Source organism: Carassius gibelio, chromosome A9 (assembly GCF_023724105.1).
Source record: "Carassius gibelio isolate Cgi1373 ecotype wild population from Czech Republic chromosome A9, carGib1.2-hapl.c, whole genome shotgun sequence".
Lineage (NCBI taxonomy): Eukaryota > Metazoa > Chordata > Actinopteri > Cypriniformes > Cyprinidae > Carassius > Carassius gibelio.
Genome location: NC_068379.1, coordinates 3,448,302 through 3,461,391, shown reverse-complemented (window position 1 = coordinate 3,461,391; position 13,090 = coordinate 3,448,302). Strand labels below are relative to the sequence as shown.

General features: G+C 38.4%; 2 protein-coding genes across 3 annotated transcripts; both read right to left on the bottom strand.

Moving 5' to 3' along the window:
- Positions 1-1,678: 1,678 nt before the first annotated feature.
- Positions 1,679-5,444, bottom strand: LOC128019444 (tumor necrosis factor ligand superfamily member 13B-like). 2 transcript variants are annotated; one of them, XM_052605433.1, is made up of 7 exons: positions 4,937-5,444; positions 4,558-4,839; positions 3,925-4,012; positions 3,464-3,520; positions 2,776-2,900; positions 2,510-2,675; positions 1,679-2,187 (listed from the first exon to the last, which is right to left on the bottom strand). In XM_052605433.1, exons 2-7 carry the CDS (start codon positions 4,825-4,827, stop codon positions 2,075-2,077), a joined length of 819 nt encoding a protein of 272 aa, XP_052461393.1. In that variant the 5' UTR covers positions 4,828-4,839; positions 4,937-5,444; the 3' UTR covers positions 1,679-2,074. The 2 variants fall into 2 exon arrangements, with proteins under 2 accessions (XP_052461393.1, XP_052461394.1); XM_052605434.1 differs by having other exon boundaries at positions 2,510-2,660; positions 4,937-5,426.
- Positions 5,445-5,612: 168 nt separating this feature from the next.
- Positions 5,613-12,703, bottom strand: LOC128019443 (protein ABHD13). The gene is made up of 2 exons (XM_052605432.1): positions 12,516-12,703; positions 5,613-9,509 (listed from the first exon to the last, which is right to left on the bottom strand). Exon 2 carries the CDS (start codon positions 9,462-9,464, stop codon positions 8,451-8,453), a length of 1,014 nt encoding a protein of 337 aa, XP_052461392.1. The 5' UTR covers positions 9,465-9,509; positions 12,516-12,703; the 3' UTR covers positions 5,613-8,450.
- Positions 12,704-13,090: the final 387 nt, after the last annotated feature.

The window sequence follows — 13,090 nt, the reverse complement described above, 5'->3', positions numbered from 1 at the left end:
AACCTTTGAAACTAAATATATTTATTATGATATAATCGTAAGACTTTTTATTTATCATTTATTTGCAGATTTAGTTTATTTACTTTTTTATATACTGTCTACACACACAGTTCAAAAGTTTGGGGTTTAAATTTGATTTTAAAATAAATTCACATTTCTTAATGATTACTTAAACTGCTCAAAAGTGACACTGAAGATATTTCTATTTTAAATAAATGGTTTTCTTTTTACGTCAAAGAACCATGAAAATAATTTTGTTCGCAAAAAAATATTACGCATCACAACTGTTCTCAACATTGATATATAAAATGTTTCTTGAGCACTAAATCAGCATATTAGAATTACAGACAATGGAGAATTTAAAATATATTGAAATAGAAAACAGTTATTGTAATGGAGCTGTAAGAAAAACAAACACACACCCACTGGTAAAAGAGGAAGTAAAGGGACTTGTTTTGGAGTCTTACAGTGCACAGGGATCAGCTGAATAGCAGGAGGGATGAGTTTTACCACAATGACAGTCTGTTTTTAAAAGAAAAGTCATCATTTTGAGAGCAAAATCAATAGAGCAACCTTTTAAAAACCTAGAACCTCAGCTGAGCAATCTCTCTCCCTTTTTTTTTTTCAAAAATAATCAAAAGAGCAAGAGGCACTGCTGAACGCTGCTCATTGATCTTCACACAGTCCAAGTGTGTTTGACTGAACTGATCTCTGAATCTCGGGCCATTCCTTCCCTGCTGAGGAGTCAATACCTCAGCTTGAAAGACGATCTTAAAGTCCCCCATCACTTCCTCAGCCCCCCCATGTGACAGGCTGTGGGTGAACTCTTCAGGGATTTGGTTGTTTCACACACCAGCCTCTGCATCTCTCTCAATGGACCATCTTACATTTGAACGATCTAAATAAAAAAAAATGATGTGCCCTGGAAATCGCGAAGCAGGTGATTCTTTATTCATCTTTTTTTTTTTTTGAAAGACAAAACTCATGTCTCAAAAATATAAGCTACACCAGTAGTAGTGATCTATCTATCTATCTATCTATCTATCTATCTATCTATCTATCTATCTATCTATCTATCTATCTATCTATCTATCTATCTATCTATCTATCTATCTATCTATCTATCTATCTATCTATCTATCTATCTATCTATCTATCTATCTATCTATCTATCCATCCAGACAGACGTATCAATGGACAGACAAAGACATAAATAGAACAAAGATAGAAATAACTTCCTTTCCTATGACATTTAAGAATAGGTTTTTGTGGCTTCTACAGTAAATGGACACGATAAGCAAAAACTGACACATTTATACACCAGAAGTATATGCTACTTCTATCAACCAACAGAAAGTGTTGTCTGCGTGGAAGTTGTGTGAAGCACTCAACACAAAGCAAGTACTTTCCAATGCTCTTCCACAGTGTGATACTGTCTCCATCTGCTGGTAAAATAATGAATGTTAAGTGGAAACTTTAAACATGATGTATGAAAGCAAATTTTCAGGTTATATTGGTCAAAGTACATTGTTAAAACCCAATGCTGTGGTGTTATTCTGAAACAGACGTTCTGAATAATAAAATATTCAACAGGTGTGTGTGGGTGCATGTTCACAAACCAACAAAAAATTGTGTATTATAACACAAAAATGTTTTAAATAAAAATGCTGAGCCCAACTTGATTTTATCCACCAGGAACTGATTAAATTGTGAAAAATGGTTGTTATACAACTGAATGGCTATAGATGAGAAAAACAACGTGGGTTTGACATTTGCGATAAAATTCATTTCTGAAGCATTACATGTTACTATAGTTTGAAAAAGAAAGAAAAAAACATTATGAAGACTGATGAATCATGGATTGCGACATAGGAGAACTTATTAAAAATGCCACTGAGGTGTGAACCAAAGCAAGTGCAAAGATACAAAGTAGTTCAATTCTCAAGAATATTCCACAGCATAAAGCTGCACTTGTGTTCATGAAGTCCAGTGAATGTCAAAAATGATCCTTATGAATAATTATAATTGCATATCCAGTCTCATTCAGTGTCTCATCCAAAGCCTTGTTCCATTGTCAGGCCAGTTTTATTGCTCCTAAGAAGGTGGAGTCCCCTTCCAGAGAGATATTTGCATGAGTACGAGGTATCAGGAGCTCCAGTCTGTCCCCAGAATCCAACTTCACTACACCTGCACATCACATGCTCAGTTACATTATATATTTATCCATACATGCATTGCACTCTATGAGACATTTACATCACTTTAATAGCAGTACATCGTTTTTTGTTTTTTTAATGATATGATATGATATACTTATTTCCTGGTCGCATGCTGTTTCTGGACTTCCTGACTTATTAGTATGCATTATATATATTATCAAATAAATACAAATACTTTGAAAATAATGAGATCTAGAAAAACCTGGGACTAGATTCATTACAGTAATGAGAATTTGCACGTTGTAACTCTTTTGTAGCACTGCTAAAGCAGAAGGCCTTTCCAGGCTCACCTCCAGTGTAGCACGTGTTGAAGTGATTGACTCGATTCATGCTCTGAATACAGCGGAACAGAACGACGTGCTGACTCTCGTCTCCTACCACGTTCTTCTTTATACGAATCACGATGTGGCCCATAGCGAACGTAGAGTCTGTGTAGTAAACCTGGGAAAAGGAGAGCTTGAAATAATGAGGAAAAAACACTGAGCACCGTGTTGGGATGTTTCAACAAGGCCAAAAAAAAAAAAAAATAATAAAAATACATTGAGAATTTCTATACCTGACTATAGATAAAGAAGAATCCCTCCTTTTTGACTAAAATGGTGCCCTGGTCTTCCTCCAGAGCCGAGCCACGCTTCAGTCCGACTTGCCATGGGATAGCTGTGCATAAATCCAAAGCAAACTCTAACAAACACAGAGAGAGAGAGCATCTGTTGAAATCAGAGGCTTCCTCCTTGTACGATCTCTTCGTATGTTTTAGTATGATCTGCTCACAACCCCATGATGGTTATGTTGAGTGCTGTGGTTAGAGGCAGGCTTTTTTCTTCTCTAAATCGGTTACATTTTCATAAAATGTACAAACTCGCTACCTTGCAAAATAGTTACGTTTTTTTTTTTTACCATGAGATCGGTTTGTAAGGTCAGACCAGAATAATCTGAATTTGAAATGTCATGCAATCTATTCCACCAGTGGGATTTCTCCGATTCTAGAGAAGTGTGTGTTACGTCTATGCAGATTTCCCCTAAATACTTCACCACGACCAAGTTTCTGGACACCCAACTGATGTCACTGACATGTTCACATGTGTGAAGCCACAAAGTTACAGGAGTTCAGAACATGATATTGCAGGCAAAGTCATTTCTTTAAAAAAAGAAGCTCTTTTTAGACTGGAAATTATGTTTTGAATTTCGGAAAGTTACAGTGTGCTTGCATAGTTCGATGAACGTCTGTGCCACTCCTCCAGTACCTTTCTGGAAAGTAGTTTTCTTGTTGTCTGCCATCATCTGTAAGCAGGGCTGGGGTTCTGTGGAAGGGCAAGAGAGTTTTATTTATTTTTATTATCTACCGCGAACATACATGTATTCTTATTACACATTTCTTAACTCAAAGTATTGTCTGTAAAAAGACAATGATCATGGTGGTGTAACTCTAATAATAATATCATAAGGGTTTTACATTCAGTGACTCATAAAGCAACAGGATATGCAAATGACTAATGGTGCACTTTTGCACAATGTGCATGTTTTTTTTTTTTTTATATATATCTATCTATCTATTTTTTTATTTATTAAGTAGTTCTAATCTTTCACCATCTGTGCTCCACACCATTCCAGTCAGTAAACGCAAAACCCACAGCACTTCTCAGTTAACACTCAAAAAAGAAAAGACGAGATGAGTATCACGGAATAAGCAGAAGTGTGGGCTTGCCTGCTTTGTTTGAAGTATGACCCACGCTCCTTTTTGACAGGACATTATGGTCCGTTATGGTATCATCCGTCTCCGTCTGCTGCAGATACTGTACACAGACAACCAGAAATCCTGCTGAATAAAAACAGCTCAGGCATTTTCTACAAGCTTAGGTTTCAAGGTGGTCTGCTATTGGCGCAGAACTGATAAAGCTGGTTATCGTGTGGGGTAGATCATAATGGCCACTTTGACCAGAATGGAAGCACTCAAAATATATCTGCGTCTAGGTTGGTCAGTAGCTAAACCAGTTAGCATTTTTTTCTTCTTCTACCAATTAGACAAGTAGATGGGACCGGGGCTAGTTGTCACACTTTTTTACTCTAGTGAATATTTCTTATGTCAGGGATATTTCTGCAGAAGTCGATTTCTGTTTAGGAACACATGATAAAGTCTTTTGACTACTTTGGCATTAAAACTGTCAATGTACATGTGTTCTCCAACAACCAATTAGACTCTGAACATTAAAGTTACTGAGATATAACCACCGAGACATCTTCCCCATGTCACAACTAACTGCTATTTCTACAATTCCTCACATTTACACGACACGACTTTCTAGAAGGTCATTTGAAGTACACGTGTCGTGGTCCAAACCTCAATTCTCTCTTTGTGCTCTTCTTCTTCCTGCTGATGGGTTTGTTTTTCTGCCCCCTGCATGTGTTCATCCAGTGTCCCGCTTTGCTCCTCTCTCTTGCGGACCACCTCGGCTCTCAAACCCTCCACTTCGGCTTGCAGGGCAAGTACATGGTACAAGGAGATCACAGACAGGGAAGAGGAGGTGACCGCAGCGATGACCAGCACCAGAAACAGCCATGGCAACCTTCTCCTTTCACCCCGACCTGGACCAACATCTTCAGCAGGCATGATGGAAACAAACTTTTAGGAAATATGGTTATTAGTGAATCAGTTTAGCTTGCATGGCATACAGACAGATTTCTGAAGAAGTTTTATTTCTTTGAAGATCTCGACCCACCTCAAAACATCGCTTCAATCATGCAGGATTCTTAGAGTGAGAGGTTTCTACTCAGAAAAAAGCTCATCTGGAGGTTTGCGTTATGCCTGTTCAATCCAATTCACCTGCAATGTTCCTCTGAAGCTCTTAGCACACATTTCTTTCAGACAAATCCTGGATCAGACTCTCATACATAACTTCTCTTCCTCTTCAAGCTGATATGTGTTGATGTACAGGAAAAAACTCCTGTGATCTAGTCGAAGTCGAGCTTTGTACGAAAGCAACAGCACTCACCAAAAACGTCCCGTCTGCTACAATTCTCAAGCTTACAGTCTGGTTTTTGTGTCCCTTTCCTGCCGAGCTGTCCACACCCACTGTATTTAACATCGCACTGCAACCGAAAGTTGCTTTGTCACCACTTTCTTTGTGACTGTTCCGTCAAAACTGCGTCAAATGCAGATACATGAAAATGTCAGACTTTTTGCTATCGCAGATTATCAGCACATACAAATGTATATAAATGATGCTGTCCAGTAAAACGAAAGCGATTCTTGGTATGAAATCAAAAATAACAAACAACGAATCATCAGTTTCGTTCTACGTTCTCGTTCTTCTACTTTAAAGTGGAGTTTCCAGAGAGAAAATCAGAAACAGGAACCAGCGGCTTCAAAGAACAAATAAGACTCGTGCAGGAAAGTTATCAGAAGGGTTTGATTTCTTTATTGCATGTCAACACACAGAAAATAGAAAGTGTGACTGATTTTTATGTACATGAACAGATGATTGGAATAGAAAACCCAGAGCTCCAAACACACATGTGGAAAGAATAAGAAAACACTCCTTGCACATTCAGAACCAAATCTTTTCCGCTCTGCTATTTACTGTAAAAAGCAAATATAAAACATGAGCAGCGGTTTACATTATTTCATGTGTTCAGTTCACGAACAAGCTGAAATGAGATTTCAACGTAAAACTAGCCCCAGAGAATGGCCAGGACATGCCAATGGTGTGTTAGTCAAATCTAGTAAACGTTTTTAGCATATCTCAGCATTATGTTTCAGCATCGGTTAACACTCACCCACACAGACATTCAATAAGGTTTCATGGCACATCACTTCGATTTCAACTAAATGTCACATTGCAAATCATTTTACTCCGAAAATATTTCCTATACCGTTTAGAGGCAATTCTTATGAATTAGGCCTACAATGACCATTACAAATATTTCTTTTCAAATCAAAAGGTCAATAAATTGATATACAAAAGTATCTTATGTCCGGAAACCATCCAAAAGCAGGCGTCGTGGGTCTTTTTCTCTTGCATTGGCTGGTTCCACTTCTTACTCAATCGCAACTGTCCTGTTACCACGTAACTAAAAAACCTAAATAATACAAGACATAACTGAAGACATATAGAGCACAGCTGTGCTACTATACAACCTCGTAAGCACCCTTGAGAATAAAAGGTGGACTTTAGAAGCCGGACATATCCTCTTGTTTGAAGACAGCAAAACTTGCATGCACACTGACATAGGCTCAATCTGCCATCTTAACATTACAACAGATGTGAGTGTAAAAGTGCATCAGAGATAAACGAAAAGTGTGGAGCATCTAAAGCATGCAATAATTACAGAGTTGAACTGTGCACTGATCCAACACTACATCATAAAGGGATCTGAGGTTTGCAAAGTCCACCGTTCACCTTTTAATGGGTGCTTCTTGACAGTCAACCACCAACGTGAGACTACAGAAACCCAAACCTCACGTCTTTACCTCCGATTCAATACATGAAAAAGTTGAAAGTGGAACACAAACGGAGACATTTCAAAGAATGTGCTGGTTGCTCATCAACTACAATGAATGAGGAAAGACTCTTCCTTTCATCTTTCCATAGACATACAATAGCTTTCTATGAGAAACCGTTTCTCATTTCACATTTCTAACAGATTCAACTCACTGGAGAAGATCTTTAGTGAATAACAAAATGTTCATTGGGTGCCTTCAAAATATAAGACGGTACTTTATGATACTCTCACTTTTATTAATGAGCCCCGAGGCTTCTACCTGCAACTTCATGGAAAAGAGTGACTAATGCGCTCTTCAAAATTTCTCCTAATGTGTTCCACTCAAGAAGAAAGTCATACATGATGCCAATTTACATTTTTGTGTTCTTTAATCATTGCATTATTGTGAATGTTTCTGCTTTTTGAAAATGGATGTGTGACAGCGCAACAGGCTCCATTTGGGCAGGTTTTTCCAACATGATCCAAACAAAACAGGTCATTGGCAGAGATATGATGTTAAACAACTGACCTTAATAAAAGAAGAAAAACATCTTTTTTACAAGTTGTGCAAATGGACTGTGCTTTGAACAATGTCAAGCAGCTGCTATGTGCCATTTCTCTCTTACTTTCAGAAGATCACTAAGCCTGAGAGAGAGTAAACCTACTTTAGGCTTCTTGTGTTGGTACTTCCATTCAGTGCTCACAGTGAACTGTGGAAATCAGTATAGAAATCTATACTTCTCACACACAGCTCCAAATGCTAAACCAAGACATGGGATCAAACCACAATGAGCCGATTTCCTGAGTGGATTTTAAACCTTTCGTAACTAAACGAAGGCAGTGTGTGAAAATAAAGCTCCAACGCAATACAGCTGGGTACAGAAGATTGAATGCATGAAATGCCACACACAAAGATGAGTGAACTAGGATCAGTTGCCCCAGGTAAATTAAACTCTATTCACTGGAATTTAAAAGGCAAAAATTGTTATGAGCCCTCTGTTCGGTAAAAAAAAAAAAAAAAAAAAAAAACATTACATACAAACCAAATAAATAAAAATAAAGCTTCTCCGTTTGCTAGAGTTGTTTAGTTTTGCAGTCCTAAAATCTAGGAGTTTTTGGAATAGTAGTTCATCATTCATGGTTAAAATAAAATCAGTGGTTAACATCAATTACATACAGCCAAATGTCATTTTTTTAAGCCGTTTTGTTTTCTAAATGTGTAAACAAACTCAAAGTAAAGTGATCTTTTTAGCAAGTTTAACCTTAATGTTACAAACTTCTACCATTTTTATGTACGAAATATGAGGTAGAACAAACGTGACAGCCTCCTCGTATAATAGTAACCACAGACATTACTTTAGTCACGCATTTTAAACCACTTTACTAAATCTGACCTCTACACTGAAGAGATCAAGCCAAGGAAGAAGTTCGGACCATTGCGATTAGGCAAACAACGATTTCCAGTTGCGTTTGGAGGTGGTGGGGACATTACGAAAAAAAAAAGACTCAAAGGGCATTAAATTCTCAAGAGAGGTGCATTCATACTTGATATAAAAGAAAATAAAAACAGTATTCTGTGGGCTTAAAATATTAACCCTTCTCTATTAAATAAATGAAATTGTAAATAATGAATTCTTGGTGTGTGATCAATGGAAAGAAAGAGCGTAGAAGTTGGGGAGAATAGAAATAATAATAATTGTACATTCTATCTGAGAAGGTCCAGATTCGGAGCAGTCAACAGTAGTTACTGTTCTAGATTATGGTGACGTTGGTGGTCCCCTGGGCCGTCTCTTCTCGGGCATGGCTTTTAAGAAGCTCCTTCATAAACTGCTCTAGGGTGGCAAAATAACCCTGGCACTGCCATGTGTCATTGTGCGTACCCTCAGGAAAGACACCGAGGCGTTTAGTCCGAGACGGCGACAGCTCGTACAGCTGTTTCATCATCACCGGAGGGATGAGTTGGTCTGATAAGCCCGAAATGAAGAGAGATGGCATACGGCACAGTGGCACATGTCTATAGGACAGAAACTTGTTCTTGTAGCACCAGAGCGGTAGGTAACGCATGGGGAAGAAAGAGAAGAGAGTGGCCGCCATGTGTGGGATGCTCAGGAAAGTGTTCTCCACCATGATGGCGGCCACTCGATGCGGGTTGCACGATGCCAGACGGATGGCCACCGCGCCGCCCAATGAGCGGCCGAAAAGCACCACCTTGGTCTTGTCGATGTCCGGCCGGGTCATGACGTAATCCAACGTGGCCTCTGCGTCTTGGTACAGTCCCTGTTCGCTAGGATCTCCCTCGCTTTTTCCGTAGCCTCTGTAGTCCACCAGAACCAAGTTGGCCTTCAGGTTGACTAGCATGAGCAGTGCGTTTGGGACGCGGTGGCCGATGTTCCCCGCATTGCCGTGGAAATATAAAATGGTGGGAGCAGAGGCGGGGTTTTCGCCGGTGTAACGGAGCAGGATGAGGTTGAGCCGTACACCGTCTTTGGTGCGGATGTACACGTTCTCGTGGGGGATTCCCGTCGGCATGGGGATGTAAAGGCGGGACGATGAGGGCTGGTCGGGGAAGTAGAGCAGCACATCCTGGAACTTGTACAGGATGCCGGCCACAGAGACCAGGATGAGGCCCAGCAGTATGAAGCCTCCGTACAGGTGGAAGGTCAGAATGAGGGCCAGCAGGGAGACACGACAGACTCCCCAGGACCAGGCGCACACTGTCAGCAAACACGCCTCCAGTGCCCCCCATAACCTCCTTGGCTTCTCCATGATTACCGGGATGACAACAGTCTCCGAACTAACTGCAGGCGTAATCTGGGGAGACACAGAAGGTAGGTTTGTAGGGTGGGGTGGGGTCATTATACAGAATTTTTCTTTTTTCCAAGAATGCCAAAAATCAAACTTGATTGTAGTAAATGCTGCATTATTTTAAACGATATTATATAAAAATGTAATTTGGAAAATATTTCAGTAAAAAAAATATTTTCCCCTCTTTTATTGTAAAACATGGCAGGCCAAATCAATGGTCATAACAGGCCAACTTTGACCCCAAAATGAGGAAAAATTTGTGACGTCAATGTGAATTGCCATTCACAACGTATTGCACTTCCATAATTTCACATATCTGTGAGCAGAAATGTAGAGTAGAAGCTAATTTATCCATCAGTGATTGATTGGATCTTGAAAAGCGGGCGTTACCATAATGGAGCCGGACTGAATATGATTAAAGTAAACTATAACAGCTATTTGGCTTAGATAATTTTATCCAAAGATAGCATGTAAGGGACTAAGTGACGTCAGCAGAAAAGGAAAGTCATAACAGAGGAAGATCAAGCTTTCAAAATTGGACTACAGAATTTTTTTTTATAGGAATAATTTGCACATATGAATAATTTGCAATTAAGTCTGCTTGTCTTCGAGATCCAACTCTAAGAACTTGTTCTTCTAAAATGACTTTTCTTCTTATTTCATTCCTACACTGTAAAAAAATATTTTTTGAACTTGTAAATAAAGATAGCATCAGTTAAGTAAATTTTACAAACAAATACTATTTTGTCTTTTTACTTCAAAATATCATGTTTAATTCAATAAGCTACTTGAGGTTTCATTTTTATTTATTTTACTTAAATACATAAGTAAATTTAAATGGAACTGCCTAGGTAGAAATGAAAGTTAAAACTCATAAGTATATTTTACTTGGAACTGTTTGTTATGTTTACAAGGATTCTTTAAGTAAATATCAAAGTTATGATCCCATATTTCCCATCATGCAATGGGGCATGAATAATTAAAAATGTACACTGTTTATGGTTGTTTTTGTTGTTAGTTGCTTATTTTAGTTGTTAGTTGTTGTTTGTTTTAGTAACATACCGTTTTGTGACACCTGGAGTTTATTTTCTATTTAAAATGACCCATTGATACTCAAACACTATTCACCGTCATTGTGTGTGGTGTACCAAGTATTGAGGTCTCTGTGTTCAGGTGGCTATTACTTTTATTGAGTGGGCATATTATTATAATGATAACAGCCTGTCTACATGCTTACATGCATGTTTGCAAGTGAACCAAATGCTTAATAGCACAGTGATTTACCAGTGTTAAGGTTGTTAAAGTAAATTGCATAAACTCCCAGATTTTATTAAATTCAATGGTTGAGTTTTACTTAAAATATATGAGTGCAAAATTTGGAAAATAAATACATTTGTACACTTTTTTTCAGTAATAAGCATTAGGCTACACACAATGTAAAATTTACAAAGAAAGAGTCAACAAAATTTACTGGGAATTCCCAAGTAAACGTAACTTTAAATTTTTTGTAAATTTACTAGCCTTTTCTGAGTGAAAAAACTTTCCAAGCTTTTTTCAAGTAAATCCCACTCCAAATTTTTTACAGTGTATGTGACATTTGGAGGTGTTTGTTTTCCTGCCGCTCTCCGTTTGACTTTTGTTTTCGCAGGGGGTGCTGATTGGTAGATGCCACTGTCAATCATCGTCCAGTGCTGATGTCAGGAGGTGCTTGAAAACTTATAAAGAGGATGGGTCTGCGTTCACATGGAGGCTCGCCACTGTGCTATTCTGTTAATTCATTGTGTTTGTTCTGCTTGCTTTGTTTTGAGTTATCAGTGTTTATTGTTTTTCTTGTGTTACTGCAGTCACTTTTAACAATCTTAACCCTTTCCTTTCATTCACTTGTGATTATCAACATTCTGTTTGTGTTGATTGAAGGAAAAGCGATAGGTAAGTTACATTAGTAAGTACATTGTGCACACTTAGGTTTTCTTTTAGATACACTAGGCTTGCGACACGGGCCTGCTATATTTTTTGTTTGTTTGTAGTCAGTGTAGGCAAGTTATGGTGTCATAGACATTGAAGATTTTTTTTTGTTTCTACATGTATTATTTGTTAGATAGTTTAAGTGAAGAAGGGGTTGGAAAGATTTGTTTTGCTTTTGCTTTTTTTGTTTTTCTTTAGCACTCTCCAATTTCAATTACACTTAATTCAGTAGATTATGAAAAATAAATAAACATGCATTAACACATGGTTATGCAATACACATGCATTTTTTTGTTAACTATATTGCAATATATAGTTGCCACTAAAATGCTTACTGTGATACATGATTTTGGTCATAAAAATCATTGCTCCTAGCCCTACCATGGCCTTATTGAAATAAAATGGGATTACCCTCTGATACCATCACTGTACTGTGGTATCACTACAGTATTTTTTTTTTTTTTTTGTAGAAGCAGAGAGTGTGCACAGATACATTAAGGCATATACCACACTTAGGGATACATTCTTTAAGGTATTATCTGATGACACAACAGAGATGCTTTCTGGAGCTCTCAGTGTGTTTTAAGAGGCCAAGTCCAGTCTTAACCAATCAATTAAGTTACTATGGCATGCAGATGAGGATCAGTGTTCACTCATTCATCTATACTGCACAAAGACACATTTAGGCTAGAGTTCCCAAAACGAGCTATTTCCCCAGATCGCCATGCAATGCAATAATATTAATAAAAAAAGAAGCTGTACCACAACCTGACCCCAATCTCACACCATACAGTAAAACACTGCGAGCAGATCCGCGCTGAACCCCGCGCATTGAGTTTTCTATCCAGCTGTTGACATCGTGAGAGAGAAAACACCCTGAAGTCCAAACCCAGCTGACACGAATCATAAATGCACCGATGACAGATTGATGTTGACAGCAGCTTTTCCCCTCTGGACTTCATGTAGCGTTACTGCACGGCTAACTTAATACAGCTGCTAGCCACGTCCACCACACATCTGCTAACAGTCTGATACAAAACTACTCACATCTATCGCATTCTTCAGCGGCACATCTTCAGAGAGCTGTGGTTTCGAGCAGGTGAAGCGGTCATCTATAAGGACATTCCGTGAAAAAACTGTTTATCCACTGTAGCTAGCAGCAAATCTAACCGGACTGCTGCTGTACGTTGGTGTCGCTTCTACGAAGTTCCGGGCGGAAACAGCGGAACCTTCCGCTGACGATCATCACTTACTGCCATTAAATGTCTGTGTTTACTAGTGTTTATTATTGTCCTTGTTAAAAATAGCTCATGTATTCAGTAACATCGCTATCGATAAATCTTATACATTTATACAATTAAACATTCAACATGTGATAGCCTATCTATGGAAAATAGAAAGACAATGCTTCAGTGCAGCTGACTGTGAATGTTTTGCTGCTGACTATGAATGTTTGTTAGTCTATTGTGTTAAAAGGTAAAAAAAAAAGATATTAGATAGCAGTGGTGTATTGGTGCCTTGAGAAGTAGGTACTTAATTTATGCCCCCATGGTTTATAGTGCAAACAGTTTTACGGTGTACTGCACTTTGTTATTCTTCTCGATATTTCCCTACAGCGGCTA

What these genes read in the sequence shown, in the direction of transcription:
- LOC128019444 (XM_052605433.1), bottom strand. Translation starts at nt 4,827, where the DNA reads ATGCCTGCTGAAGATGTTGGTCCAGGTCGGGGTGAAAGGAGAAGGTTG. An exon ending in AGCACAAAGAGAGAATTGAG is followed by an intron (nt 4,013 to 4,557) that starts GTTTGGACCACG and finishes GTCTGTGTACAG; the next exon opens with TATCTGCAGCAGACGGAGAC. An exon ending in TCTTCTTTATCTATAGTCAG is followed by an intron (nt 2,676 to 2,775) that starts GTATAGAAATTC and finishes CATTATTTCAAG; the next exon opens with CTCTCCTTTTCCCAGGTTTA.
- LOC128019443 (XM_052605432.1), bottom strand. Translation starts at nt 9,464, where the DNA reads ATGGAGAAGCCAAGGAGGTTATGGGGGGCACTGGAGGCGTGTTTGCTG.